The following is a 27,941-nucleotide window of genomic DNA, read 5'->3' on the forward strand; positions in this document are numbered from 1 at the left end:
TTAGCTTTCCGTCAGGCACTGTGAGCAGTACATATCCTGTAAAGCTGTGAGTCAGTAGAGTACCAAAGGTTTCAGGTGTATGTTTTTGGTTTGTGAACTATGGCTGTGAGTTAGAGAGCTGATCAAATCAGAAATCTTTAATCCTTAGAGAAAAAAAAAAATCTGCTATATAAATCCATGTAAATGCTCCATGTTTGGCACCATCCATCCATTTTCCATATTGCTTATCCCACACAGGGTCATGGAGGAGCCTGGAGGCTATCCCAAGGATCCAAGGTTGAGGAAACCCTCGACAGGGTGCCAACCCAATCACACACACATTCACACACTATCGACAGCCTACAACGCATGACTTTGGACTGGTGGAGGAAACCGGAGGAAGCCCCATGAGGCACGGGGAGAACATGCAAGCTCTGCACACACAGGGCAGAGGCAGAATTCAAGCCTCCAACCCCAGAGGTGTGAAACAAGCGTGCTAACCAGTAAGCCACCATGCACCACCAATCGGCATCAACATGACCTAAACACGAGACATGAAGCAGGTCAACACGATGACGCCGTCACTGTGCTCATTCCGATCGCCTCCACTTGCACTAATATCAATGATTAAATCTGTTTCATTTATTCAGATTTATTCTGCAGATTATTTTTTATCCTAGATCAACTAGAATGTGAGCATTTTACGACAATAAGCACTGATGCATCACAAACCCTGAACACTAACAGCAGGTTCACAAATAGCCTTCCTGTTTCAGCTGTGCAAGCAAAGCGGAGCAAGGGGGAAGCGAAAGTCACACATACGCTGCACAGCGGAAATGTGTTATTTCTCCAGAAAGGAGATTTATTACTCAAGCATTCAGTTACTTCCTGAATGGGAGGGAACGTTCAAATGAAAAGATTTCCATGTAGTGGTTCCTGTGATCACCTCTACAGCCAAATCTACTTCATTTATAAAACACTATCAACACAGTAGTTGACCAAAGTACTATTTTGATGACAAATTAATTAAAAAAAGTAATGATAGGGGAATAAATACTGTACGTAAGGGATAAAACAGTTGGTGGTGTACAGTTTTATAATTAAATCAATATAATAATAATAAAATAATTAACGAAAGGGTGGTGTGATGCAGCTTGATGCAAAGCAGAGATATATTACAGTTTATATCATATTACAGCTCCTATATTACAGCAATTTGTAAATGATTACAATGCTTAATTTATTAATGAATTCTATTTTTTTTTTTTTTTTTTTTACCTTTTATAGTTACATTTCATGTTGTGAAACGTCCATGAAACTAGTTAGTTCTGGTTCTGGTTCTCGCTTACATTAAAGCATTTGAAGACATTCATTCCATCACCAGCCTGTCTTGTCTTTTCTCTTCAAATTAATATGACCAAAAAACAAACAAACAAAAAAAAACACAAAATCCTTTGACCTGAAGACTTTCCCACTGCAGAAGAAGCGCTGACACTAGAGACCAATTCCCTAAATGTTAAAAGACCTTTCCTCACATGTTCCAAACTCCACATCAACAGATTATATTGTTCTTTGTTACATAACAACACTTAAAAAAAAAAAAAAAAGGTTTATTATTAGTCTTCCATACAGGTCCCTGTGCATGAGGTGTTACTTTTTAAACAGGAAAATATACAGTCATGTGAAAAAATAAGTACACCCGACGGAAATTGTTGTTTTGGGTTGCTGTTTTTTTTTTCCCCACATATTTGGACAAGCAAATATTCGATCCTCTTTTAAACAGTTCCTATTAATAAAGCCGATACACTCTATCGAATGACACATAAAATGGACCTTTTGTAGTAATTTTCACAATTTAAATGAAAAAAAAAAAAAGACAGACCAGTCACATGGAAAAAGTAAGTACACCCCTACACTTATCACACCTCCAAATCCATAAAATCAGAATCAGGTGTTGAAAATTTGGTGCCAGTGATTAGAACCTGCTCAGGGAGTGCAGGTGGAACCTGTCTAATTTAAACCCGCCTCATATCTAGTGTCTGGTGTTCCCTTTATTGAGGTGTGTGGTGTCATCATGCCAACATCTAAAGAGTTCTAAAGAGTAAGGCCTTCAGAAAAAAAGGTTGTGGATGCCTATGAGTCTGGTGAGGGATTTAAAATGACCTCCATATTATTTTAAATAAATCATTCCACTGTAAAGAAACTTATCTACAAATAGCTACAGAAGTCTTGCAGCTGTTGGGGTCAAAGTGCATGCTTCTACAATCAGAAAGAGATTGCACAAATTTGAGCTGCATGGGAGGTGTGCCAGGAAAAAGCATTTGCAGGACTACAGTTTGCCGATGAGGATATAGGCAAAGACCAGGCCTTTTGGAATAATGTGCTCTGGACAGAGTTAAAGATAGAGTTGTTTGGCCACAGTAACAGCAGACATGTTTGCCGTTGACCAAAGACAGCTTTTCAGGAGAAGCACCTCATACCAACTGTGAAGCACGGTGGTGGAAATGTTATGGTTTGGGGTTGCTTCGCTGCCTCAGGGACTGGACGGCTTGCATTCATTGATTCAACTATGAATTCTGCATCATATCAAAGAGTGCATGAAGATAATGTGAGGCCATCTGTCCGAAAGTTGAAATTAAACCGAAAGTGGATCTTTCAACAGGATAATGATCCTACACATACTAGCAACTCCACAAATGAATGGCTCAAAAAGGAGAAATGGGGGGTTATGGAAGGGTCTAGTCAAAGCCAGGATTTGAATCCCATTGAAATGTTGTGGGTGGATGTGAAACAGGCAGAACATGCAAGAAAACCCTCAAACAGCTCGTAACTGAAAGAATATTGCATGGAAGAGTGGTCAAAAATTCCAGCAAGCCTGGTGGACAATTATGGAAATGCCTACAAGATGTTATTTCTGCTAAAGGGTGCAGTACTAGCATCTGAAATCAAGGATGTACTTACTTTTTCCACAGAAGAACACAACATACATTGATATTTCTGTTGAATAACTGATTGAAAAAGCTATGTTTCCTTGTGGTTTTGTTCAAGTACATCAACTATAGACACTGTTTCAAAGGTGATCAAATCTTTGCATGTCCAAATGTCAATGAACAATTTCCATGGGGTGTACTTATTTTTTTTTCACATGACTATAGATTAGAACACACCCTGCTAAAAAAAAAAACAACAACACAACAACAACAGAAATCATCACAGAATTTCTAATGGTTTCCACTACAAACACCATTACAATCCATCAGGCAACCATTAAAATCATTACCATGACCATATTTGGTCCTTAATGGTATCCACTAGACATAACATGCCACCAGTAGATGGCAACAAATGACCAGTAGAAACCCACAGTGACCATTACAGTTCCCATTAAAACCAATACAATCCCCATTATAACCATTAAAACCATTACAAATTCTATGAGGGTTTCTATTGGGGTTTTTTTTTCCAGCAAGCCACACAATAATAATAATAATAATAATAATAATAATAGTAGTAGTAGTAGTAGTAATAATAATAATAACTATTGTCAGAGCTGCTGCTGCAGAAAATTAATCAATATCTTCTGACCAATCAGAATGGAGATGATTTCAGCAGTGCTGTGGGATAAAGGGTTAATAAAGGAGTCATGTCCAGAGCATTATCCAGCATGGGAAAGGGAAATGACACAGAGCAGAAGTAAGTGTGTGTGTGTGTGTGTGTGTGTGTGCGCGCGCGCGCGCGCGTGCGTGCGTGCGTAAAGTCCTAATTCGGTGTTTCTGGGCGTGGATCTCTCACAGTCCTGGAAAGGAAGAGAAGCTGAGCAGAGTCTGGGGCAGAGAGCTCACATACCACACCGATCTCCAGCGAAAGAAACATCCGTTAACGAAGAAAACAGGCGGAAGAGGTGAGTTTGTCTCTCTGCTCGGCTTTCTTACCGAAACGGGTGCGTTTTTTACTTGGATTTATAAAGGAAAGGGTGTATAAACTTTTAATCAACAGCTGTGACCGTTACATACGGGAACCACATGCATTCCTTATCTGCTTTAGGAATGTAACCTATTAACCTTTTAATGTAAACACACACACACACAGACACTGGACTAGATAAATTAGTGTCCATCATTTGAATAGCGGAATGAAACGTGTTTTATTATTATTTAATTGGACCAAACCAAATCCGTGCATCAACCCCACCCGCTTCAGCGTTCAAAGCAAATCCGGCCTGATTCATAGGAGTGCATGAACCCGACACACACACACACACGCGCGCGCGCGCGCGCACGCCCCGCCATGACCGCGCTTGTTCAGCCACACCTTCACCACATCCGCCCTCAAGAACAGCATCCACACATATACACACACAGATAGATCTCACACTATCCATACCCCCAGGTTCACAAGGCATCTGCAGTTCTCCTGGAAGTGGTATTAGTGAGGCCAGCAGGGGGCGCTCACCCTGTGGTCTGTGTGGGTCCTAATGCCCTTTTAGATAAGACGTTAAACTGAGGTCCTGACTCTCTGTGGTCATTAAAAATCTCAGGACATTTATTGTAAAGAGTAGGGGTGTAACCCCGGTGTCCTGGCGATATTCCCCCATTGGCCCTACTCCATCATGGCCCCCTAATAATCTCCATCTCTGAATTGGCTACATCACTCTCTCCTGGATGGATTGGCACCCTGTCCAGGGTGTACCCCGCCTTGTGCCCGATGCTCCCTGGGATAGGCTCCAGGTTCCCCGTGACTCTGAAAAGGATAAAGCGGTATAGAAGATGGATGGATGGACTCTCTCCTGTCCACTAATATCTGGTGTGTGGTGGGAGTTCTGGTGCGCTACGGCTGCCGTCACATCATCCATGTGAATGCTACACACTAGGGGTGGTTGAGGAGACCCCCCCCCCTCCTTCCCTTTATACAATGTAAAGCGCTTTGAGTGTCTAGAAAAGCGCTATATAAATCTAAGGAATTATTATTGAATTATCTGGTTGAGATGAGATGTTTACCTCAGGACTGTATGGAAGCTCGTATCTGGGATGTATGAGAATCCGTCCATCCATTTAAAATAAATAAATAAATAAAAATTTTGTAATTGTGAGATTTTTACGTAGCTTACCGTCTTTCTCACAAGTGCGACATGATACAGTGAAATTTCAAAGAACAATTGCAACATAAGATCTCACAATTCCCACTTATTCGCTTGCAAGTGATTGACATCACACAGTTATACATCTGGTCCACTAATTTGATTGAACGAGTGGCATACTGATATTCAGCATAACAGCACTGGTGCATTTCACTGTTTGTATCACTCTGCTAGTCTGTGTTCACTACATAAAATGCATAAAATAGCAGTTGGGTACATCGAACCCGTTACTTACGTTTACTCGCTCCCCAATATCACTACAACAGCACTCTTGCTCGAGTGATTGCGACTTTTCATCTCACAATTGCAAGTCAATCACTCAGTTGCAGCTTTTTTTTTTATCTTGGTGTGAGCTATTTTCACTCAACTGTGACATTTATTCTGAAAATTGTGAGTTAACGTTACACAATTATAACTTTACCTCTTCAACCTTACACTCATAAACTCATAAATGCAAATTCTTATCTCACAAGTACTTATGAACATCATACAATTACGAATTAGTGCTTCCGTTTCCGATAATCAAACCGCAACGATACTGAGGAGTGTGTAAACAAGCAGTACCAACCTGAAACATTCTTGTGTGTATGAACTGGCCATGCTGGGAGAATGTCTTCGACTGGACAAGATATCATGCTTGCGGTGTTGCTGTGGCTTGGTTAGGGGTAGCAGATAGTCAGAATTGTAACATAAAAAGCCAACCAGGATGGCCAGGAACCTTGGGGTGACTTTTGACGAGAGCTTGACCTTTACAGACCACATTTCAACAACTCAACGGTCCTGTAGGTTCATTCTATACACCATCAAGAAAATCAGACCCTATTTCACCGAACAGGCTACACAGATACTCGTCCAGGCTCTTGTTATCTCAAAACTGGACTACTGCGACGCACTACACTCGGGCCTCCCAACCAGCTCCATCAAACCCCTCCAGATGATTAAGAATGCAGCAGCACGCCTCGTCTTCAACCAGCCCAAAAGAACCCACGTCACACCCCTCTTCATCTCCCTCCACTAGCTTCCTGTAGCCGCCCGCATCAAATTCAAGGCCTTGATGCTCACGTACAAGACCTTGTCTGGGACAGCACCCTCCTACCTCAACACTGGGATCCTGCGGGTTGCCCGAGCATGAAGTTTTTACTTTGACGTCAGAGCGAGCAAGCACTGTGCGGTTCATTTACATTTACAGTGGTTTAAATTAACCTGCGAGGTTGTTTATATTTTATGAAACGGAACCGACTAAATTCATCAGAAACTATTGCGAGAAGTTCAGACAAGTGTAACTGTTCAAGTGGGATCCAGAGCACATCTCTAGTTATGAAATTGAGTGATGTAACTGAGGATGAGAAACTCCCGGAACCAGAATTCACACACCATGCTGATGGAGTCCATTAAATGGCCACGCCCCCTTTCGAGTCACAGAAATAGATTGTGCCGTTGTCTCACCCCTAGTGCTCAAAGAGGACGTAGCATTGCATCTACATAGCCTACGTGCTCATGATTTCGCTTTGAGTTGCGCAATGTGTGACAGGAAGTCCAGGCGTAAATGTGTATGGTTGTCTATAAAGGTGTTGTGTTTGTGTGTTGTTAGCGTTTAAAACCACAACGAAGTGGAAGTCCTTGTGCAATAGTCATACAAATGAAGGCAGGCAGAAATGCTCTTCGTGTCATGATAGTGTGCGTCAGAGCTTGATTGGTGGTTCTCTTGCTTGTCAGTGCAGATATTTTCTCCAATCATGCAGCTCTTCTCTAATCACGCTCACACATGGCCAGCGGTTAAGATTCAGTGATCAGCAGCCGGTTACACCGATTGATATTAAGCTCGATCAAAGCCTAGTGTAATATTGTTTTAACACGGTCTTAAGTTCTAACTCTAAATGTACACCTACAACCTAGCTTTATCATTCGCTGTAAACTTTGTATTTACATTTTCCATGTATTTATCAGTAAACACATCCTGATACTGGCTTACTAGGTCACAGACTAAGAATATCATCAGTCTAAAAGCGTTGTTGGGGAGGGGCTAATTTAAGTATTCAGGAAGAGGTAGGTCTTTTGACATGGTTTGAAGACTGGCAGTGACTCAGCTGTTCGGACATGTAGGGGAAATTCTTTCCACCACCTAGGTGCCAGAACAGAGAAGAGTCTGAACACTGCAAAAAAATTTAAAAAAAAGCCTTTCTTGAAACAAGCAAACCACTCGTAAATCTAGTTCAAGTGTACTAAAGCAAAACTGACTTGGTAAGAATTCTTGAAAATAGTATGAATATCTAGTCACTAAAAATGCTATGGGATCTTAAAACTAGACAAAAATGCCAAAATGTAAGCAAGTTGTGCTTATCGCAAGCAATAAAAACTCAGTTATTCAAGATAGAATTACTTAAAATGGAGTATTTTGGTCTCTTGATTGAGCTGACTTCAAGAATTTTTTTCCCTTACAATAAGACACAATTTCTTCAAAGAGCATAAGTGACTTTGTGTTAAATTAAGGAACCAGAAGCGGTGCTATTTTTTATTAAAACAGGGAAAAACAATCAAGCAAAACCGTAAAAACAAGAACCATAAATGTAACAATGGACACAAGGCAAAAACATGCAGACGAGGGCACATAACATATGAACACGACAACAACAAAAGCTTGACAATTAGGTGCTGAACAACTAGAACTTCTATTAGGGGTTACACCGAACAAGTGTGAGAGATCAGTGGGACATGTGACGTGCTGGGGCTGATGGGTAATGTAGTTCAGTGTGGATTTCAGCATAACCATGACTCATACAGTGGGGGAAATAAGTACTGGACGTGAGTGGAGCTTCCAGAAGGACAACGATCCAAAGCATACAGCAAAGGAAACTCTCAATTGGTTTCAGAGGAAAAAAATCAAGGCGTTAGAATGGCCCAGTCAATCACCTGACTCGAATCCAATTGAACAAGATTTAAAGACAATATGTTTAGAAGAACGGGCCAAAATCACACCTGAATACTGCGACCCATTAAATTCTTCATACAGGAAGCGCCCTGAAGCTGTCATTACAAACAAAGATTTCTCCACTAAGTATTAAATAAATTTCAGTTAGTGTGTTCAATACTTTTTTCCTGTGTCGTTCTGCTTTATTACACATAACTTCATTTATGGACTTTAATGTTGTGAATTCTTTCTATGTGTGGATTTCGTGAGTTAATACCGAAGTCTGGTGAAAATTTTATGTGAATAACCTCATTGGAAATATATTTATTGAAAAAAAAAAAAGTGTTGACGTGTCCAATCCATATTTCCCCCGCTGTAGCTGCCTCATTGAAAAATTGAGGTGGTCTTAATCATAAAATAAGGAAAACCATCTTGTTCCTCTTCTGGTATTTTATGCAAACCATTGTTGTAGCTTGTTCCTGGTTAAACCTTGCTCAATATTGGCTGGGATATCTTATTAAGACAAATTTGGATATGTCTTCTTAAAATGAGACGACTTTTCTAATGTAAAACATGCTTGACAAGATTTTTCTTTTTGCACAATAAATAAGAGAGTCATTTCACAGAAACAAGACTTTTGTGAATGCATGTTTGTTTTTGTTTTTTTGGTCCATTTGAGTTTTGTCTGATTTCTCTGTGTTTTAAAAAATGACTCGTTTGACAGGCAGATTTAAAAGTAAACATATAACACTGAAAAAAAGGCAGTAAAAACTAGTGCTAGTACAGTACTAGTAAAAACACATAAGAAGTGTCTAAGGTGCAACTGGAACTGTACACACTGTACAAGATTTAAAGTAACTAACCCAAGTGAATGGTTTAGGGCAGACTTCACACCCTGATGTTATCTTGTGCTACTCACTGTAGAGGGTTGTGAGTTCAGATCTCTCGACTGGTTCCTTAATCAAGGGCTTGAGCTGATCAGATACATGCTTGGATTAGATTCTGCCTTAATGTTAATTATATAATACCTCCATCACATGAGTTGAAAATGGCCACAGGTTTTTACTCAATGATGTTTTCGTTGTTGTTTTTTTTTACTTGCAGGTTTCCCTGAACTAGGAAGACCAGACTCTTGCGTCTCTCTTCACCAATCAGAGAAAGGGATTTCTGGTTTCCCCTCTGCACATCACTGGACAGCTTTGATTAAATCTTATTGATATCATTTGACAAACTTGAAAGAAATCATCGAAGTCATCCATATCCAGTCATGCCGTTGGTTGTGCTGCAGACCTCGCGCGTGATGTGGACCCGCCTGGCCGCGCTGGCGTTCACGTGTGTGGCGTTCAGCGTGGCCGCTCATGGTGCGTATGCGTCTGGCGGCATGTTCGACTGGAGCGTGTTCTGCTGGGTGTTCAGCTTCATCTGCACCATGTTGGTTCTGATTGTCGAGCTTCTGAGCCTTCAGTCGCGTATGCCTGTCTCGTGGAACAACTTTCCCATCACGGTGGCGTGCTACGCAGGTCTGCTGTGCCTCTCCGCGTCCATCATTTTCCCGCTGTACTTCCTGAAGGGCTACTCTGGGCGTAGCGAGGCACGTGACTACAGGATTGTCAGCACTGTTTTCTCCTGCCTGGCCACAGTGGCATACCTATTGGAGGTCAGCCTGACGCGGGCGCGGCCTGGTGAAGTGGCCGCCTACATGGCGACGGTGCCCGGGCTCCTGAAGGTCTGCGAGACGTTCGTAGCCAGTGTTATTTTTGTGTTTATTAGTAATCCTGTGTCGTATGATCAGCACCCGGCGTTGAAGTGGTGCATGGCTGTGTACTGTATCTGCTTCATCATTGCCGCTGGTATTGTGGTGATGTGCGTCGGAGAGTGTACCGGCTTGCTTCCGTTCCCGTTTGCCCGTTTCCTATCCGCTTACGCCTTGTTAGCTACTGCGATGTACCTCACCGCTACCATCATCTGGCCCGTGTTCCAGTTTGACAGTCATTACAATGGTCGGTCTCGGAGGCCCTATGATTGCAGTCAGTATCATGGTCTCTGTGATTGGGATAAACTGGTGATCATAGCCGTTCTGACGGGCCTTAACTTCCTGATCTACCTGGCAGATCTAGTGTACTCCGCACGACTCGTGTTTGTCCGTGTTTGAAAAGTTGAAATCGGAATTATGGAATTATGGGACTAGAGTGGAAATTTGGACCGAAACAAAAAGTGTGCACAGTAAAGAAATTAAAAACAAGACATTTGCGTTTTTAAAAAACAACTATACCTGATATAAATTTGAATAATAAATTGACCTTTTAGCACGTTTCTCCAGTCATGTCAGAAAGATATACAGTATATAAATATTTTTCATTAATTAACCATGCTCCAAGCTTGACTCCTTATTGTTCATTGTGAAGAGAAAACGCGTATCTCTAAGCAAAACTTTCCGTGAATTAGCCAGCTAGCTTAGTATACTTGTATACTGCAGCTTTAATATATGATGTTAGCAACCTGCTAACATCAGCTGGTTAGCTTACCTTGTTACTAGCGAGCCATTAGGCTGTTAGCTGAAAACCTGTAGCAAGGTCAGTCACTCTTTATTTGTTGTCAAGCTACATGAGTTTTTTCTTTTTTTAAAAACATTTACTTTCGCTTATGATTAAAACAAAGCAAGATTCTTTCTCAGATATTAACTAAGATCTAGCTGGTTAGAATGACCTAGCGAGAATTTTACTTGAAAAATTCACAATTGGTTCACAAGTGAATCCCCAGCACTCTTCTTCCATTCCTGAATGTCATCATATTTTCCCATGATCGTGTTGTGAGTGTTGAAATATTGTGATATAATGCATAATTGATTATAGGCAAATTCCTGATGTCTACCACTGTTGCCTTTATGTGAAAGCTCCACATGTTGAACTGTGCCTGTATTTATTTGTGTTGTTTTGATGCGACGTCTATATCGATCTCGTTCGTGTGATATCTTTGCCTCACGATGTTTGCTTTTTACACTGTCGCCTTTATGTGAGAGATTCACACACTGCTGAGCTGAGACATGAGCTGCACTGTGCCTATGAAACCTGAATCGTTATACTCATATAATCTTTAACCCAGTTTTGTGCTTTATACACAGTATTCAACGACTGAATTTGAAATTTTATTTTAATCCAATGTGTTGCCCTGCTGGGGGAAAAAAAAACAAAACCATTAGTGTTAGAAATAGTTTATGGTTTCCTTTATGTAATGGACCTTAATGGGAAACTCAATGAGTTTCAGCATTTTCCTGAAGGTTTCTATTTTGGGTTGCTACTAAATACCAGCGGAAACATCTTGCGTCTTCAATACGTAAATTATCAACGTTAGAATAAAATTAGATAAGCCATCAGGAACCATTAGGAACAACGGCGACCATTAAAGGTCCATTACTACTCAGGTAGTAAAACATTGTCAAATGAATAATGTAGAAATCCATTTGTCCCCCCCCCCCCCCTTTATACTTTATGAAGTATTTCCAGACTTAAATGAGTATTAAGTGAATAAAAATGTCACATGTTTGAGCTTGTTGCACTCTGATGTGTTTATGGATACCAAAGTTCAGTGTTTTAAATATATAACCTTTATAAAGTTTTGCATTTTACTTACCAGATGGGTGCGAGTGTTTTTCTTTCTTTTTCATTTCATGGTTCTTCAGAACAACTTTGTGATGTTTAAAGCAGCGGGTCTCAAAGTGGGGTCTGTGAAGCATCTCTGGTGTTCCGCAGTTTGTTTTGTTACAGTGGTGGAAATGCACCATTAATGAAGTTATTATTATTTATTATTGAGGTTTTGTTGTTGTGTTTTTGACATGTCATTTGAATTGAACGGGCTTAATCCAAACCTGAATAACTTAAAAGTAATTCATAATTTTTTTTAAAAAAAAACCCTCTGTGGCTCAAACCGAAATAATAAATTCGTACACATTTTAATACTTGGGGTGTGGACATTTATAAATTTTTTTTAAAAATGGTGTTGAGGCGGTGCATGGAATTCATGCTGCATTCACAACATCTGGGAATTTTCTAAGTCAGAACTTCCTACATTCTAGCCTTCAGAGCCTTCAAACCCAACCATCAGATGAATACTCAATTCTGTAATCTGTCTAGAAAAACTGGAATTTAAAAAGTTGTTTATTTAGTGCATTATTTATTGTTTATTTGGATACCATAATTCACTGTTAATAGTGCCGAGAATAACATGAAAAAGCAGTTTGACTAAGAAAAAAACAAATCTTACAGAAAGTGAATGAACGTTTTAAAGTATTAAAGTATCACCCCATGTTGAAAGGACGTCACAGAATCGCAGCTCGGACCTCTCGAAAACCTCAGATTTTCCGAGTAAGAATTACCACACAGCAAAATCCCCAGTGTTGATTTAACACCCAGAGTGTTGAATTTACACCCTACAGTGTTTATATAAATCCACTGGACACAAATTAACTCCGGGTGTTAATTCAACACTAGGGATTTTACTGTGCAGTTGGAAAGTCATTCAAATGAAACTTCCCTGCTTGGTCTTGAACGCAGCATTATTTTGCTGTTAAAGGCCTCCATGGTTGCAAAACGTTTGAGAACCTCTTGTCTAAAGAGCTCAAAACAACATTTTGAACTAACAGAGTTTTGGATCAGTTATAGCTTTTACAACCAGAAACAACTCTACACAGGGGATTAGTTAATTAAATTAATTATTTCCCTGTAGCAAGGTTGTAGCATTTTTCCTTTTTTGTAAAAAAAAAAAAAAATTCAAACAGCTTGCAAGTAGCTTAAATGTTTTCCTTTTCTTTTATTAAGTAGTACAGTAGAGTTAATAAGTTACTTGTAGTTATACCACTGAGCTGTTGACGTCTCGATTCTCATTTTCATTAACAGCAGCTACGACAGTAGTTCCGTCTCGAAGGAGCGCACAGGTTTATATTAAAACCCTCAATCTAGCATGTTCTCATTTGTATAGTAACAACTTCTATGATGGTCACTACACGTTAACAGATTTTAAAAATCTGTATGTGTTATGGTAAAGTTTGAAGAGTGTGAGGAGACTTTTATGTAGCATTGAGTAACAATGATAAGCTGGACATTTAAGTTTTCTGTCATGGGAAAGTCTTCGAGATGGCGATCTTTGCAGCGTATGGCTTCTCAGTAACATGACCAGCTACATTTTTGTCTTATTAATTTAGAGAGAGAGAAAAATAGAGGCTGGTGAGGGAACGACTGTTTCTACAGCTATAACGTAAGAGAGGACCGATACTAACTTGTTTCACAGATGTTCCACTACATTAAATGTAACTGTAAAGTAAATAAAACGGCTAAAAAGTATGTCGTTCTTTAATAAATAAAAATATAGTTAGCTTTGGCGACTTGCTGTGGTATAAGAGGAGTAAAACACTTCCTGTGAGACATGCTGTTATTGGAAAATAAGCAACTTTGGCGTAGTATTTCTTACTTAGCAAAAGTGTAAATGCATTATTTTGTCATCAAATTAAGCTTCACGTTGTCTTTTAGCACCACTTGTAGCTTCATTAACTTCAATTTTAGTAGTATGCACGATATATCATCTGAAACATTACCCTGGTTCTAGTATCAAGGACTCTGTACATGAATCTAAAGATATCAAAACAGCGTTCAAAATGGATGCTTTATGACATTAGACAGTACTATTGCTGAGGTTTCTTTTTTTTTATTATTTACCCTGGGTGGAGAGGAGGTCATATGATGTAGATGTGTTATATTGATCGTTCTGGGAGGAAATCAACAACAGGTTGAAGTCTCTGGATTGTAGAAGCTTAACATCACAGGCCTCGGTGTATGCTGCTAAAACGTAAGTAGACCCAAGTTTACATAATGATTTGACTAAGTGCCATTCTGAAGATGACCACTTTACTGTAATAGTCTTGAAATTGAGGAGAGCTTATGGAAAATGTCAGTGTGAAGCGTGGTGTTAATGGTTTGGATTCGAACTAGTGCCGTTACTGTTTTATACTCGTTGTTTAAAATACTTGAAATCAGAATAGAAAGGAATTTGGCGATTCATTTCTGAAATTATGCTTGTTAAGGAGGAACTGAAAGTAAAGGATAGAAATCTGCTGCTGTGGAAGCTGAGAACTTTGTCCTCCAGACAGACTGACTCATTAATATACAAACCAAGAGGAAAAACAGATGTTGAGAAAAGTCTGGTACAGTAAGTGCATGTCCTTCATACAATACAGTAATAATATAGTAGGAACGTACTAGTAATAAAGTGTTTGATAGTCGTAATTCACTTTTTAGCTGAATACTTTTTAATATACAGTCCCTTGTGAAAGTATTGGAACAGCTAGGCCGATTCTTTTGTTTTTGCTTTACACTGAAGATATTATTGATTGAGATTTAAAAAAAAAAATGAATGAGACGATAGATCGTAATTTCAGTTTTTAATTCCTGATATTTACATCTAGATGTCTTAAACAACTTAAAACATGGCACCTTTTGTTGGAACCCACCCAATTTTCAAGTGATCAAAAATATTGGAACATATGACTGACCGGTACTTCTTGTTGCCCAAGTGTGCCTTGTTAGATTGATTGGTTAAACAGTTTATAGCTCTAAATGTCTACTTTTGGTTTGAGCCCCTGGGTTTCACCTATGAAGACTGCGTTTGTTGTTAAAAAGGACAAACCAACATGAAGACCAGTGAGCTGTCTATGGGAGAAAAGTGGCAACGAATTGGCCGCTGTTCCAGTGCTTTTGGAGGGAAGTTCTGCATTAATCAATGCGTTTTATTGTCACTTTTAATCACTGTAGTCTCCTACCAAAGGGAAAATAATGAAGATAAAAGAAAAATGTGGTCAGTCAGCCGAGACATCTTTCCTGTCTTTAGTTTTGCACTTGTTTAACAAGTGATTGAGGTCTTTCTTGCCTAAAAATTTTAAAACAAGCCAGATAGCACACAAGCAACATTTACACATCGGTTGTTTCTTGATTGTCCTGTTCTTTAAAAAGCCCTCAAAGATCTTAATGGCTCAAACACGCATATCAAAACACTCAGAATGAAAATTCCTGAGTGCTACATGGACCAGGTTCAAATACAAGGCTAAGGAAAAGCTACATAGTGCAGGAAAAGACACAAAATACTTCACTAAACTCTGTTTTAATCGACTAACAAAGAGTAAAAAGCAAGGATAATCAATTACAATAGCAACGAAAATCAGGAAACATTGACCAAATAAGGAACGCAGTGAAACAGTTGTAATTCTTAATTCTGTAATGTCTTAGACATTACAGCTTTTTTATATCAGTCTGACTTGTGATTTACCATCATTTTATTGATGCCAGTTTGTTATTAAACCATGTTTACAACACAGTAAAGTGCTGTCCATAAGAGAGCCTACATTGTTTTGTAATTCATTAGCTTATCATAAAAGAACAGAATAAGATATAAAACTGTGATGAAAAAACACACACTGCTGAATATATCATTTTCTTTAATTAAAGTGTGTCTGGCTAGCAGTAATGTATCTAGGGTTTGAATTTTGTTACTTTTAGCTTATTTAAGGATAATGTATAAGCTATGTGACAAAAACTACAGCCTAGACTGGCTATGTGAACCAGGCCCATAACTTGTATGTATGTTTTTCTTTTTTCTTTACAGCAAAAACCATATTTAAAAGATCCACCAGTTTCGATTCAAACAGCGCCATCTTGTGTTTTGGCATCAGAACTGCATAAGCTGAAGTGTTCCTGTGGAAAACTGACCAGCTTTAACTGACGATAGTAAACCTGAATTTACTCATAGGCACGCTGATCTGACCTCAGTTGAACTTCATCGATTGTTCCGAACTTGCCGGTGGATCATGTTGTATATAAACGTGGCGAATATAGCTGCTCTGGTATCGTCTTGTGTATCTTTTGGCCTCATAATATGTAGTCGCAGATGGGATGGAGAAGTCGGTGTATTGTGCGTGTTTTGCTGGACCTTTAGCTTCATTGGCTCTCTTTTGAACCTACTGATACTGATGTTCTCTTTCCACATGGGTGTCAGGCCAATATTCTGGCGCAACATTTCCATTACCATCTCCAGTTATGCAGCGTTGTTCTGTCTTAGCGTGTCCATCATCTTTCCGAACTACTTTCTAAAAGGCCAAGAGGACAACGCTTTCTACAGCTACTTTATACTGGTCGAGATCTTCTCATGCATAGCTACGCTGGGGCACCTTGTGGAAGTTTGGATGGTGTGGATTGACCCGAAATGCTATATGGCAACGGGATCAGGTCTGCTACAGGTGTCTCAGACGTACATAGCAAGCGCCATCATTTTCTTCCTCGCCAATATTGTGCCATTCAAAGTCCATCCAGCTATGATATGGAGCTTGGCTGTATATTGCATGTGCTTCTTCTGCACATTTGTCAGCATCATATGCTGTACATTTCAGAACCAGCACAATCAAATATGGCAGAAAGGATTCAACTTGATTGCTGCTGTCATGTACCTTAGTGTCGCCTGGCCTGTATTCCATCTCATTCAAGATCTGGGTCAAATCGTCTTCCCTGGGTCATGCCAAAATGATCTTGGACTCTGGCCTCAGACTAGACTGATGGTTGTGCTTGGGCTAACTGCCTTTAACTTCCTGCTTTACTTGCTCAGCGTATGCGATGCCTGCATATTACGTTCAAATGTTAATGAAGAAGAAGAGAACACTACAAGCTCAAGCACCTCTGAACCTTGTCCCATAGAAACGCCAGATGAAATAAGGGACAGTGTTTTGCCAGTGGAACTGAGCAGATATCTACAACAACAAAACATAATAGGCAACCATCAGAGCCTGCACAGGACAGATCTAAGGAGCCAGCAAAATTCTTTCAACGTTTACATTAAAAATCTTAATATTTATGTTAATAAATAAAATCCAATTAGTAGAAATGGAAGAATGGTTTAATAGTATGTCTACGGCTTTAAATACAAATGAGAATTGTTCCTTGATAACATGACTAATCCTCGGCTTTTATATTGCAGCAGATACATGGTTTCTAGCCACTATGTATACACATTTGATAATTGACCATTAATAATTGATAAATGACATAATTAAAAACAAATTATGATGTCACTGTACTATTTGAACCAGCTCGAAAATTTGTGTTTGGTATCAATATAGTAATTTCCTGTTCAGCACTGACAGTCTCTGTATTAACACCCAAATCAGACCTCAAGATTAAAATTAAACATGATAATATAAATATCAGTGAGTATATCATGTGATATGTGGTAGTTCTTGACACATTTTGACTTGTTATTTGGGGGAGGGGCATGATGGGTTAGCATGTTTGCCTCACACCTCCAGGGTTTTGGGATTGATTCCTGCCTGGACCTGTGCGCGTGGAGTTTGAATGTTCTCCCCATGCTTTGAGGGTTTCCTCTGAGTTCTCCAGTTTCCTCCTCCAGTCCAAAGACATGCATTGTAGGCTGATTGGCATCTCCAAATAGTTCGTAGAGTGTGAATGGGTGTGTGAGTGTGTGTGCGATTGTGTCCTGCGATGTGTTGGGCCCCCGATACCCAGGGTGTCCCCTGCCTTGTGCCCCGAGTCCCCTGGGATAGGCTCCAGTCTCCCCTGTGACCCTGTGTAGTATAAGCGGTACAGAAAATGGATGGATGGATGGATGGATGGATGAATGGAATTGTTATTTCAAGTCATAGTGAATATTTTTGTAAATTGAATTCAATTTAAAAGAGACTCATAAGCAAAATTGTAACTGTGAATAACAATTATTAATTACCATTACTTAAGGAATAAATCACTAGGGGGTGTGATGTTATAGGAAAATAATCAACGCCGGGATGGTGAGTTGTAGCCCGATGCTAAGTGGAGTTACTGTTACCACCCTGATGTTGATTATTTTCCAATAACAGCACACCCTGACATGTTTTATTTCACTTACACTACAGCAATTTACCAACACTAACAATTTTTTACACTTACATTAGAGTCACATAGTTACAGTCATCCCCTAAGCAGTCTGTATTGTTCCTTTCTGTTGAAGTTAAGACAAAAATGCAGCTTGTCAGGTTATCAAGAAACTGCTAAGCGCAAAGTCCTCTATTTCTACTGTCTTAAATAAGCTTATTATTAGGCTGAGATTATATGGAGCATCTGATATGCAGCTCCCTGTGAATAAGGCATTATTATTGAAACGATAATATATTAGAATGGGGTCTTTAATATAAACCTGTGATTTGCTTTGCAGACGGAACTACTTTCAGTGCTGCCTTACAGTAATCCAAAATTAATGAACACCTTCTGACCAATCAAATTGAGAATTTAACAGCTCTGTGGTATAATCTGGAATAAACACTATAGTGATTAGCAGAGACACTTCCTAGTATGGTGTTTTATAGTTATGTAAGACATAGCAGAAATGAACCATAAACGGTATTTAACCATTTTATTGGAACAACACATGGCATACACAACTGCCTCTTATTATTATACAATATTTTATACCACTGACACCACATCATACCACCCTATCACTGATTTATTTTCAAATAATTCTCTCTGTCTCTCTCTCTCTCTCTCTCTCTCTCTCTCTCTCTGGCTCTAGTCTCCACCCCCTTCTCTTTCTCCACCTCCCCTTCTCTCTCTCTTTCTCTCTCTCCACCCCTTCTCTTTCTCCACCTCCCCTTCTCTCTCCACCCCAATTCTCTCTCTCTCCACCCCACTTCTCTCTCTCTCCACCCCTTCTCTCTCTCCACCTCCACTTCTCTCTCTCTCTCTCTCCATCCCCTTCTCTCTCGCTCTCCACCCCACTTCTCTCTCTCTCCACCTCCACTTCTCTCTCTCTCTCTCTCCATCCCCTTCTCTCTCGCTCTCCACCCCCCTTCTCTCTCTCTCCACCCCCCTTCTCTCTCTCTCTCTCTCCATCCCCCTTCCCTCTCGCTCTCCACCCCCACCTCTCTCTCTCTCTCTCTCTCTCTCTCTCTCTCTCTCTCTCTCTCTGGATCTGGACTGATCCAGTTCTTTTGCTGTATGCCAATCAAGTCATTTTTGTACTATGAAGAAGTGTTATAAGCTGTAGGCCTAACACACATAAAATCTTCATGCTAATCAGGTCACGGATTGCACTGCTGTGTTAGCATAACGCGAGTAAATAAACTGTTTACTTGGATTGTAAACAATTTTAAATCTTTTTAAATCCATAGAATCAACAAATCTGCAGATTTTGGGTTCATATAAATGACATTAATGAGTAAATTCATTCACTTTAAATAAAACATGCAATAGCAGATGATTGTACTTTTATCGAAAGGATACACAGCCACTCTTTAGATATGAGTCATACTTTAAATACAATACTTTAATCTCAGCTGCAGTACTGGGCTTTTTCTGTGGAATTCTGATTTGTATTGAAATATCAGGGTCGCATTTTGCCAGTGAATTTCTCGAGTCCAGACTCGCAAATGCCTTTCATACGTAAACCAACTAGTTCAAGACTACGAAAACCCCAGCAGTAGTTCTTCTTCTCCATTAACACAGTGCCAGTGATTGCCAGGAACCGATACAGTTTAAAACTTGATGCATGGTTCCACTAGTTTAATAGCAATTGCAAACACAACACAGGTTTCTCCAAAAAAAATATCTTTGTGAAATATAGGTGTGCAACAATTATTGGCACCCCTAAGAATTAATATGAGAAAAATATATTTGGAGTATATTCCCATTGATGTTTTATATATTTTTTTAGTACACCTGGGTGACTAGGAAAAGGAAATTGTTCAACCATGACTTCCTGTTTCACAGGAGTACAAATATGAGGAAACACATAGGCAAATTCCATTAGTCATTCATAACAATGGGTAAGATCAAGGAATATAGCTGTGATGTGCAGCAAAAGGTTGTTGAGCTTCACAAAATGGGGCGTGGCTATAAGAAAATAGCACAAGTATTGAAAATGCACATTTCCACCATCAGGGCAATGATTAAGAAGTTCCAGTCAACTGGAAATGTTATGAATCAACCTGGAAGAGGATGTGTGTCTATATCGTCTCAACGCACTGTGAAGAGGACGGTTCGAGTGGCCATTGCTTGAGAATCGCAGAAGTTAGTTGCGTCTTGGGGACAGAAAGTCTCCAAAACTACAATCTGAAGTCACCAACATCACCACAAGTTGTTTGGAAGGATTTCAAGAAAAAAGCCTCTACTCTCATCCAAAAACAAACTCTTGTAAATATATAATATTTTATACCACTGATTATTTTAAAATAATACACTCTCTCTCTCTCTCTCTCTCTCTCTCTCTCTCTCTCTCTCTCTCTCTCCACCACCCCCCTTTCTCTATAGCCGTGTTTTCCACTGCAGGAACTAGGGACTTTTGGAGGTACTCGTTGTGTTTCCACCACAGGGACCAGAGTCGAAATTAAGTTCAGAGTAAAATATTTTCCCCTTGGAAAGTCCCTACTCGGGAGGTGGTACTTTTTCAAAGTTCAGGAACTTTGGAGCGTGGGACTTGGGTGCTGAACATGCTGATTGGTTGAATGCACGCAGCATTTTTTTTCAACCACTATTTTTAAAAGTCTGTTGCGGTGCATACAGTAACAGCTGTTTATTGCGATTCAAATCAACACAATGGAGTTTCTTAAAAAATACCACCGATGGACCGATGACGAGGTTCGGGCCTGGAAACTGCGGGAACTAGAAACGGCGACCCGCAATGATGAAATATACTTAAAAATATGAAGTCAGTTGAGCGAGCTGGGCGTTGTTCACACAGGAAAACACTGCAGAGAGAAGCTCAAGAAATTAAAACAGGACTACAAGAAAATTGAGGCTCACAAAAATAACAGGAGCAGTTTCAACCGGTGGACTAACGTCACCGGACTAATTGACCTAATCTTCTCTGTACTTTAGATCGCGATGGAAACATAGACAACAAAGGTCTGGAGGAACCAAATGGTCCCTTGAAAAAAGTTCCAGGGACTAATTGTTCTGGGTAATTTCGGTGGTAACGCAGCTTATCTCTCTGGATCGCTGAACATTATTCTGAAATTGTTCCACAAATTGTAGACACTCTTTTTTTATACCCAATCATGTTACTGACCTGTTGCCAATCAACCTCCAGCTGTTTCTTTTTAGTAACACTTACTGTTCCAACCTTTTGTTACCCCCGTCGCAACTTTTTTGAGACGTGTTACGGCCATCGAATTAAAAATTCCCTTATTTTTTCTTAGACAAAGACATATAGAATTGGGAAATAACCTTAATCGAGCTGCATTACACCACCCTGTCTTTGATTACTATAGGTAGGAAAAAGAGAGAGACTAAACAGTTTAGTATAACGGAGGGTAACATGCATAATTCACATGTACAACGTTATTAGTGTTAGTTTATTAGTATTAGTTCTCAAGCAGGTTTGTCTAGCGAAGGATAAAACTAAAGGAGGAGAGTCAGCGAATGACACGAGTGACTCTCAGAACTTTACATAGTTCTATGGTTCATTCCCATACCTCAGAACCGTACATCAGTGGGTTTCTCTATCAGAAATGGTTCTAAGAAGAACCTTTTTAGGAAGCAACGAACTCTACATCTTACATGCCAGACTTTCTAGCACTCAGCAGGGAGTCTGGTACATTTTGTCAGTAAATGTGGCCAGTGCCTACTTTCACAGAAAGATGACATTTGGCTGACACGGCAGATGACAGACCACGCCCACTGTGAGATTACCTCACTTACTTGGTATTCCAATGAAATTAGAAAAGTTCTAGAAACTGAACTAAAGTGAACACATACATTTTTTTTTATAGTCTACAGATGAACATCAACAACCATGAACTTTCCTGTTTTTTTAATTTTTTATCACAGCCTCTCTCAGTTGTTCAGTTGTCAGGGGGTTTCTCCCTTCAGTCTCCTCTTTGGGAAGTGAAATGCGTGCTATATATGCATGCTACATATAAATACCAGGAAGTAAAATCTGAAATTCTAAACTCTTTTGTAATATTCAGCTTTTGATCTGAAACCCAAACTTCTTCAGTCTAAAGCAAAAAAAAAAAAAAAAAGAAGAAGAAGCAGAATTGGCCTTGCAGTTCCAATAGTTTCAGAGGGGACGGTACATTCCGGGGCTAAAGATTTTGACTTTTTTTCCCTCACCTAATAAGCATGGTGTATCTTCAGTATGAAGAGAACAGTGTCATTTAAAAAGAATTTCTTGAGTTCTTTGGCAATTTATATAAAATATTTTTTAAATCTACAGTGTTTCATTCTTCACCTGTATGGGGCATAATTGATATACTTTTGTTAACTGTTAATGAGATAAAAAAAAAAACCTTATTAAACTTCTTCTTAGTTGTTATAATGTTAATCTGTAAATCCTTTCAAATATTTGATTCTTTTCAAAATTGTAGAGTAACGTATTGCTGTTACATGTTTTACCACTTGGTGGCGCTCTTGGACCATGATACCGAGGAGTATCAGCTCTCTATCTCGCTCTCGCTGGCCTTCATCTGATACTCATTAGACTGAGCAGTGACGTGAGTCTCACTGTGCTCATAATGAAGCGATGAAAAAGTACAGAATTACAAATAGAAAATTACTCTAATAACACACACACACACACACACACACACACACACACACTCACATATTCTGACAAAATCTATTATATTGCACTCAAACATGTTGCACTGTCACACAAATCACAACCAGTCAGTTATAGTCCAGCACAATGGTTTGTATTATTACCATTTTATTAGGAACACCTGTGCACCTGCTCATTCATGCAATTACACATACAACGCATGAAATCACGCAAATACAGGTCAAGAACGAAAAGGTCAGTTCATTTTCACATCACAATGAGGACGAAAACCATGTGATCTCAGTGACTTGTTGGTGCCAGAGGAGCTTCTATGAATATTTCAGAAACTGCTGATGCCCTGATCTTTTTCCAATCTTCAGCTGTCCATTTTCAGTGATCCTGTGTCCGCGGTAAGAACAGGAGTGGAACCCGGTGTGATTTTCTGCTGTTGGAGCCCATCCAGCTCAAGGTTTGATGTGTTGTGAGATGCTTTTCTGCTCATCACATTTGTCATTTGTCAGCTCGAACCATTCTCCTTCGAAATCTCTCATCATCGAGGAGTTTCTGCTACAGAACTGCAATGCACTGGATGTTTTTCGTTCTTCTTTTGTTTTTCTCACCATTCTGAGTAAACCCTAGAGACTGATGTAATTGGAAATCCTTGGAGGTCAGCAGTTACAGATGGTCTGGCACTAACAACCATGCCACAGTCAAAATAACTGAAATCATAAAATAACCGCCTGATTTTATGTATTGCACTAATGCTTCATGATTGGATGATTATATGGAAGAAGATGGGTATAGGTGTTTTGCGGTGAGTGTTTGTATTATTACATGCAGTTTGCTTCTTTAAAGCTTTGTAGTTGTTTAACAGAGTGTTAGATATCTGAAGCCAAAAACTGTGAAGCACGGTGGTGAAAATGTTATGGTTTGGGGTTGCTTCGCCGCTTCAGGGACCGGACGGCTTGCATTCATTGATTCAACTATGAATTCTGCATCATATCAAAGAGTGCTTGAAGATAATCTGAGGCCATCTGTCCAAAAGTTGAACCGAGAGTGGACCTTTCAACAGGATAATGATTCAATTCAATTCCGCTTTATTTGTATAGCGCTTTTAACAGTGGACATTGTCCCAAAGCAGATTTGCAGAAATACGTAAATTCATGATATAGATTTTAAATGTAAGAATTTGTCCCTAATGAGCGGGACAGAGACGACTGAAGTTGACGATATGAGGAAGAAACCTTAACATAAGGAAGGAACCAGACTCAAAAAGGAAGCCGTCCTCATCTGTGTGACACCGGATAGTGCGATTATAAATAAATCCCTTCTATAAATGTACTAATACTACATGGTGAAATAGTGCAGTCGTGTACGCAGGGAAATTCAGTACAGTTTTTACATGAAGTCTGTTTTGTTGAACTTCTCCACTGGTCACTGATGGAGACTTGAGTGCAAAACTGTTTGTGGTAATTGCAGTGCTGAGGCTATAATCGCAATTGTAGTCCTGGCCATCAGAGCATAGCATAACTGTTCATATGAATCGAGGTCCAAAGCTATCTTTATGGATTTTAAGTGGCACCATTCTCAGCAATCTCCGTGATCTTTAGGCTGCACCGTGTGGGGCCATCCTCAGCAGCAGCATGTGACTTCCAACTGATGAGCACTCCAACCAGAAGAAGGGCTTCAGGATGGATCAGACAGGTCCGGAGAGCAGAAAGGGTCACGATCACTGGTATCTCAGGAGCATCATGTGTAGCGCGATACAAATGATGATAATGATCTTAAGCACACGAGCAAATCCACCAGGGAATGGCTTAAAAAGAAGAAATAGAGGGTTATGGAATGGCCTAGTCAAGGCCCGGATTTGAATCCCATTGAAATGTTGTGGGGATTTGAAACGTGCCGTACATGCAAGAAAACCCTCAAACACCTCGCAACTGACAAAATATTGCATGGAAGAGTGGACAAAAATTCCAGCAAGCCTGATGGACAATTATGCAAAACACCTACAAGAAGTTATTTCTGCTAAAGAGTGCAATTCTAGCTTCTGAGGCCAAGGGTGTACTTTCTTTTCCCACAGAAGACTATCACATCTATTGAAATTTCTGTTGAATAAATGATTGAAAATGCAAATTTTCCTTGTGGCCTTGTTCAACTTCATTAATAGACACAGTTTCAAAGATGAGCAAATGTATGCTTATCCAAATATGTCCAAATGTCAATGCAAACAAAAAGTCCGAGGCTACAATCCTAAAACACCGAGGCTTTGTCCTGACACATAACCCGTAGCTATGTACAGTATTTCTCAGGACTAAGACACAGCTGTTTAAAAGCCCAGACTCTGCATGTGTGTTTAAACCATCAATTCTGAAGGTCTTTCCCCCCTGAACACACTGCTGGATGAGCTGCATTTTGATGCCGTGTATAAATCACCCATAGTTTATCTGTGCAGTTGATGAAAAGTGGCCTATTTCAGCCAATCCGGCGTTTTTCCTTTATCGTTGATGTCGTTTGTAGACTCTACTAATCATTCATTCTTCTTCAGTAAGCGTTGTATTCTGGTCAAGGTTGCGGTGGATCCGGAGGGTATCCTGGGAAAACCGAAGGAAGGAGTATACCCTGGATGAGGCAACAGTCCCTCGTGGGTCATTACACAGAAACACACACACACACACACACACACACACATGTACTGTGGTGATTTAGATTCACCAATGCACCTTAGAGCATGTTTTTGGAAGCTGAGAGGAAACTGGAGAACCGGAGAAACATGCGAAACTCCACACAGAAAGTAACCTGAGCTCAGAATCGAACCCTGAACCCTGGAGCTGTGAGGCAGGAACACTAGCCACTGTGCAGCTTCTTTTTTCTTTTTTCTTTACATACTTGTTTTCCATTGTGTTTAATTTCAGTCTACTTTTACATAATGATTCATTCATTCATTCATTCATTCATTCTTCAGTAAATGCTTTATCCTGGTCACTGTTGACGCTTACAGAAAAATCACATGACCATGTGAATAATCATATCATTTACTTACACGTGTGTGTGTGTGTGTGTGTGTGTTTTCTTAGACACTTCACGTTTAACACATTTTTCATGTATGTGTGTGTGTGTTTTTTTTTTTAATTTAATTTAATTTTATTTTCACTTGGGAATTTTGTGAATGTTCATATTTTCCCCGAGTGTGGTACATGTGTTTTTATTTTCATGTAGGAATTTAGTGACTGTTACTTTTTCCCCCAGTGCTGTGCGTGCGTTTTTATTTTCACCTGTAATTCTTTTTGACACACTTGGATTATTTTCACATTGACACATTTTGTGTGAATTTCTCCCATGAATAATTCTTTTACACACGTGATCACACATTCTTCACATTGTCACGTGTATTTATTTCTGTTCACATGTGGATTTCAGCTGGAAATGCACTTTCACAGGTTTTCACATGTGCTCACATATTACTCCCGCACTGTAGTAACGTGGAAACGTATGATTATTCTTTTTTATTCTTTTATCGTTTTGAACAATTTCAAATGTACACAAAGAAATAGCTAAAACACAGATAAACAGTGCAGTGAGAGACAGAAACCCTTATTTAAAGCCTCCACCTAAACAATGTGACATTACATCATAAAGAACACGCAACATGCAAAAAGTAATACGACTCCATCTACAAGAAAACTAATAATAGCAATATATATATCATAATAACAACAACAAAAAATATGTACAAACTGGAAATTAAGAATAGCTGAACACTTGTATTTTTGTATATGTTAATGTGTATAAGTGCAAATGTATGTATATGTATGCAATCATCTATTAAAAAAACAAAAAAACATAAGTATATATATATGTAGTATATAAAAGTAATATAAGAAGGATACTGGTTTATACACCAGAACAATAATAATACATGATTGAATGCATCTTATTCTTACATGTGATTTATTTATTTATTTGTTTGTTTGTTTGTTTGTTTGTTTGTTTGTTTTTCACATGTTCATTTTTCCCCACATGCAAGAAATGTTTTTCCCCCACAAGTTAACTTTGCTTTACAAATTTAAAATTTTTAAAACGTAAAATTGTGCAATTTTTGTACAAAATGTACAATTTTACATTGTAAAATTTTTTTTTTTTTTTTACAAATTTACAAATGGTTTCATTTTAAATAAATAATCATGTTTCTTTTTTTAAATTATTTTACGATTACACATGCAATAGCAGCGCATGTATACATGGAGAAATGTGTTTTTTTAATTTTTCCTTTTTTAAATTTTTTTTTTTTATGTGACCACATACTGCATTACTCACATAATAACTTAAAACGTATGAACACGTGAAACGTGTGTGATTGTTTTCCCTCCATGAACTTAATGTCACAGTGTTTAAAAGAAGTGAGACTGTGACAAGCAACTGAGAACCAAATCTAAAACAAAAAAAAGCCCTTTAGTAAAAAAACCAAAACAAAACTGATCCATCCAAATAAAAAAAAAAAAAAAAAATGAGAACAATGGCTGAATGTAAAAAGCAGTGTAAAGGTAGGTCAATGTAAAATTTTTTTATATATATATATATATATATATATATATATATATATATATATATATATATATAAAATTTTATATATATATATATATATATATAAAATTTTTATATTCTGGAGTGAAAGTAAAAAAGAGAAATTGAAACTACTCTACAGTAGAGTTTATTCAAAAAGTTGAATTATTAATTGTAATTTAGGAAATGTATTATGTTACCATTGTACATGCCCCAGTGAAAGGAACACAAAGACAGCCTGCCAGCACAGAACCTCATTACATATGGCACAGACTGAAGTAAAAGTCACTGACTTGGCCATGTAATATCTTCAATATGCAGTGTTGAGCTGAATATTTTCCCCCACATGACAAGCCACTTCATGATATTGTACTGGAATATGATGCACAGGTTCAATTACGAATTTGGCATGCAGAACAGCAGCCAGCCACATGAGCTGAAACCTGAGCGCTCTCTGATGAGGAGTGTGGTAATCCGCTCACGTCGCTTCGCATTCCTCCTTCATATGCACAGCTTGCCATCTTTCATGCTTGTATAAGCTGAATACAGCATGTTTAACCTTTTTTTTGTAAAAAAAAAATAAAATAAATAAATTCTGAATTCAAACTCAGATGACACACAGATGTAAAGCGTTCTGGAATTTTATTTGTGAGACTGAAGGCAGCATGGAGGAAGCTTCAAACGCCATTTTGACTCAAATAAAAAAAGAAAGAATATTAAAGAGGATTGAGAGAGAGAGAAAGAAAATAAAGATCGCTCGCGATTTTGGTCATTTCTGAAGTACGCAACCTT

The 27,941-nt window shown here is 38.9% G+C and overlaps 2 protein-coding genes across 3 annotated transcripts; both read left to right on the top strand.

The window, feature by feature from the left end:
• The first annotated feature begins 3,724 nt into the window (after positions 1–3,724).
• On the top strand, positions 3,725–10,290 carry myadma (myeloid associated differentiation marker a). The gene is made up of 2 exons (XM_053629641.1): positions 3,725–3,880; positions 9,129–10,290. Exon 2 carries the CDS (start codon positions 9,292–9,294, stop codon positions 10,174–10,176), a length of 885 nt encoding a protein of 294 aa, XP_053485616.1. The 5' UTR covers positions 3,725–3,880; positions 9,129–9,291; the 3' UTR covers positions 10,177–10,290.
• A 1,463-nt stretch (positions 10,291–11,753) lies between these two features.
• Positions 11,754–17,144, top strand: LOC128610372 (myeloid-associated differentiation marker homolog). Of its 2 annotated transcripts, XM_053629639.1 has the most exons (3): positions 11,754–13,862; positions 14,098–14,217; positions 15,672–17,144. In XM_053629639.1, the coding sequence occupies exon 3, from the start codon at positions 15,874–15,876 to the stop codon at positions 16,921–16,923; it is 1,050 nt and encodes a 349-aa protein (XP_053485614.1). In that variant the 5' UTR covers positions 11,754–13,862; positions 14,098–14,217; positions 15,672–15,873; the 3' UTR covers positions 16,924–17,144. The 2 variants fall into 2 exon arrangements, with proteins under 2 accessions (XP_053485614.1, XP_053485615.1); XM_053629640.1 differs by lacking the exon at positions 11,754–13,862 and having other exon boundaries at positions 14,191–14,222.
• Positions 17,145–27,941: the final 10,797 nt, after the last annotated feature.

The sequence above is a fragment of the Ictalurus furcatus genome, chromosome 7 (assembly GCF_023375685.1).
Source record: "Ictalurus furcatus strain D&B chromosome 7, Billie_1.0, whole genome shotgun sequence".
Classification (NCBI taxonomy): Eukaryota; Metazoa; Chordata; class Actinopteri; order Siluriformes; family Ictaluridae; genus Ictalurus; species Ictalurus furcatus.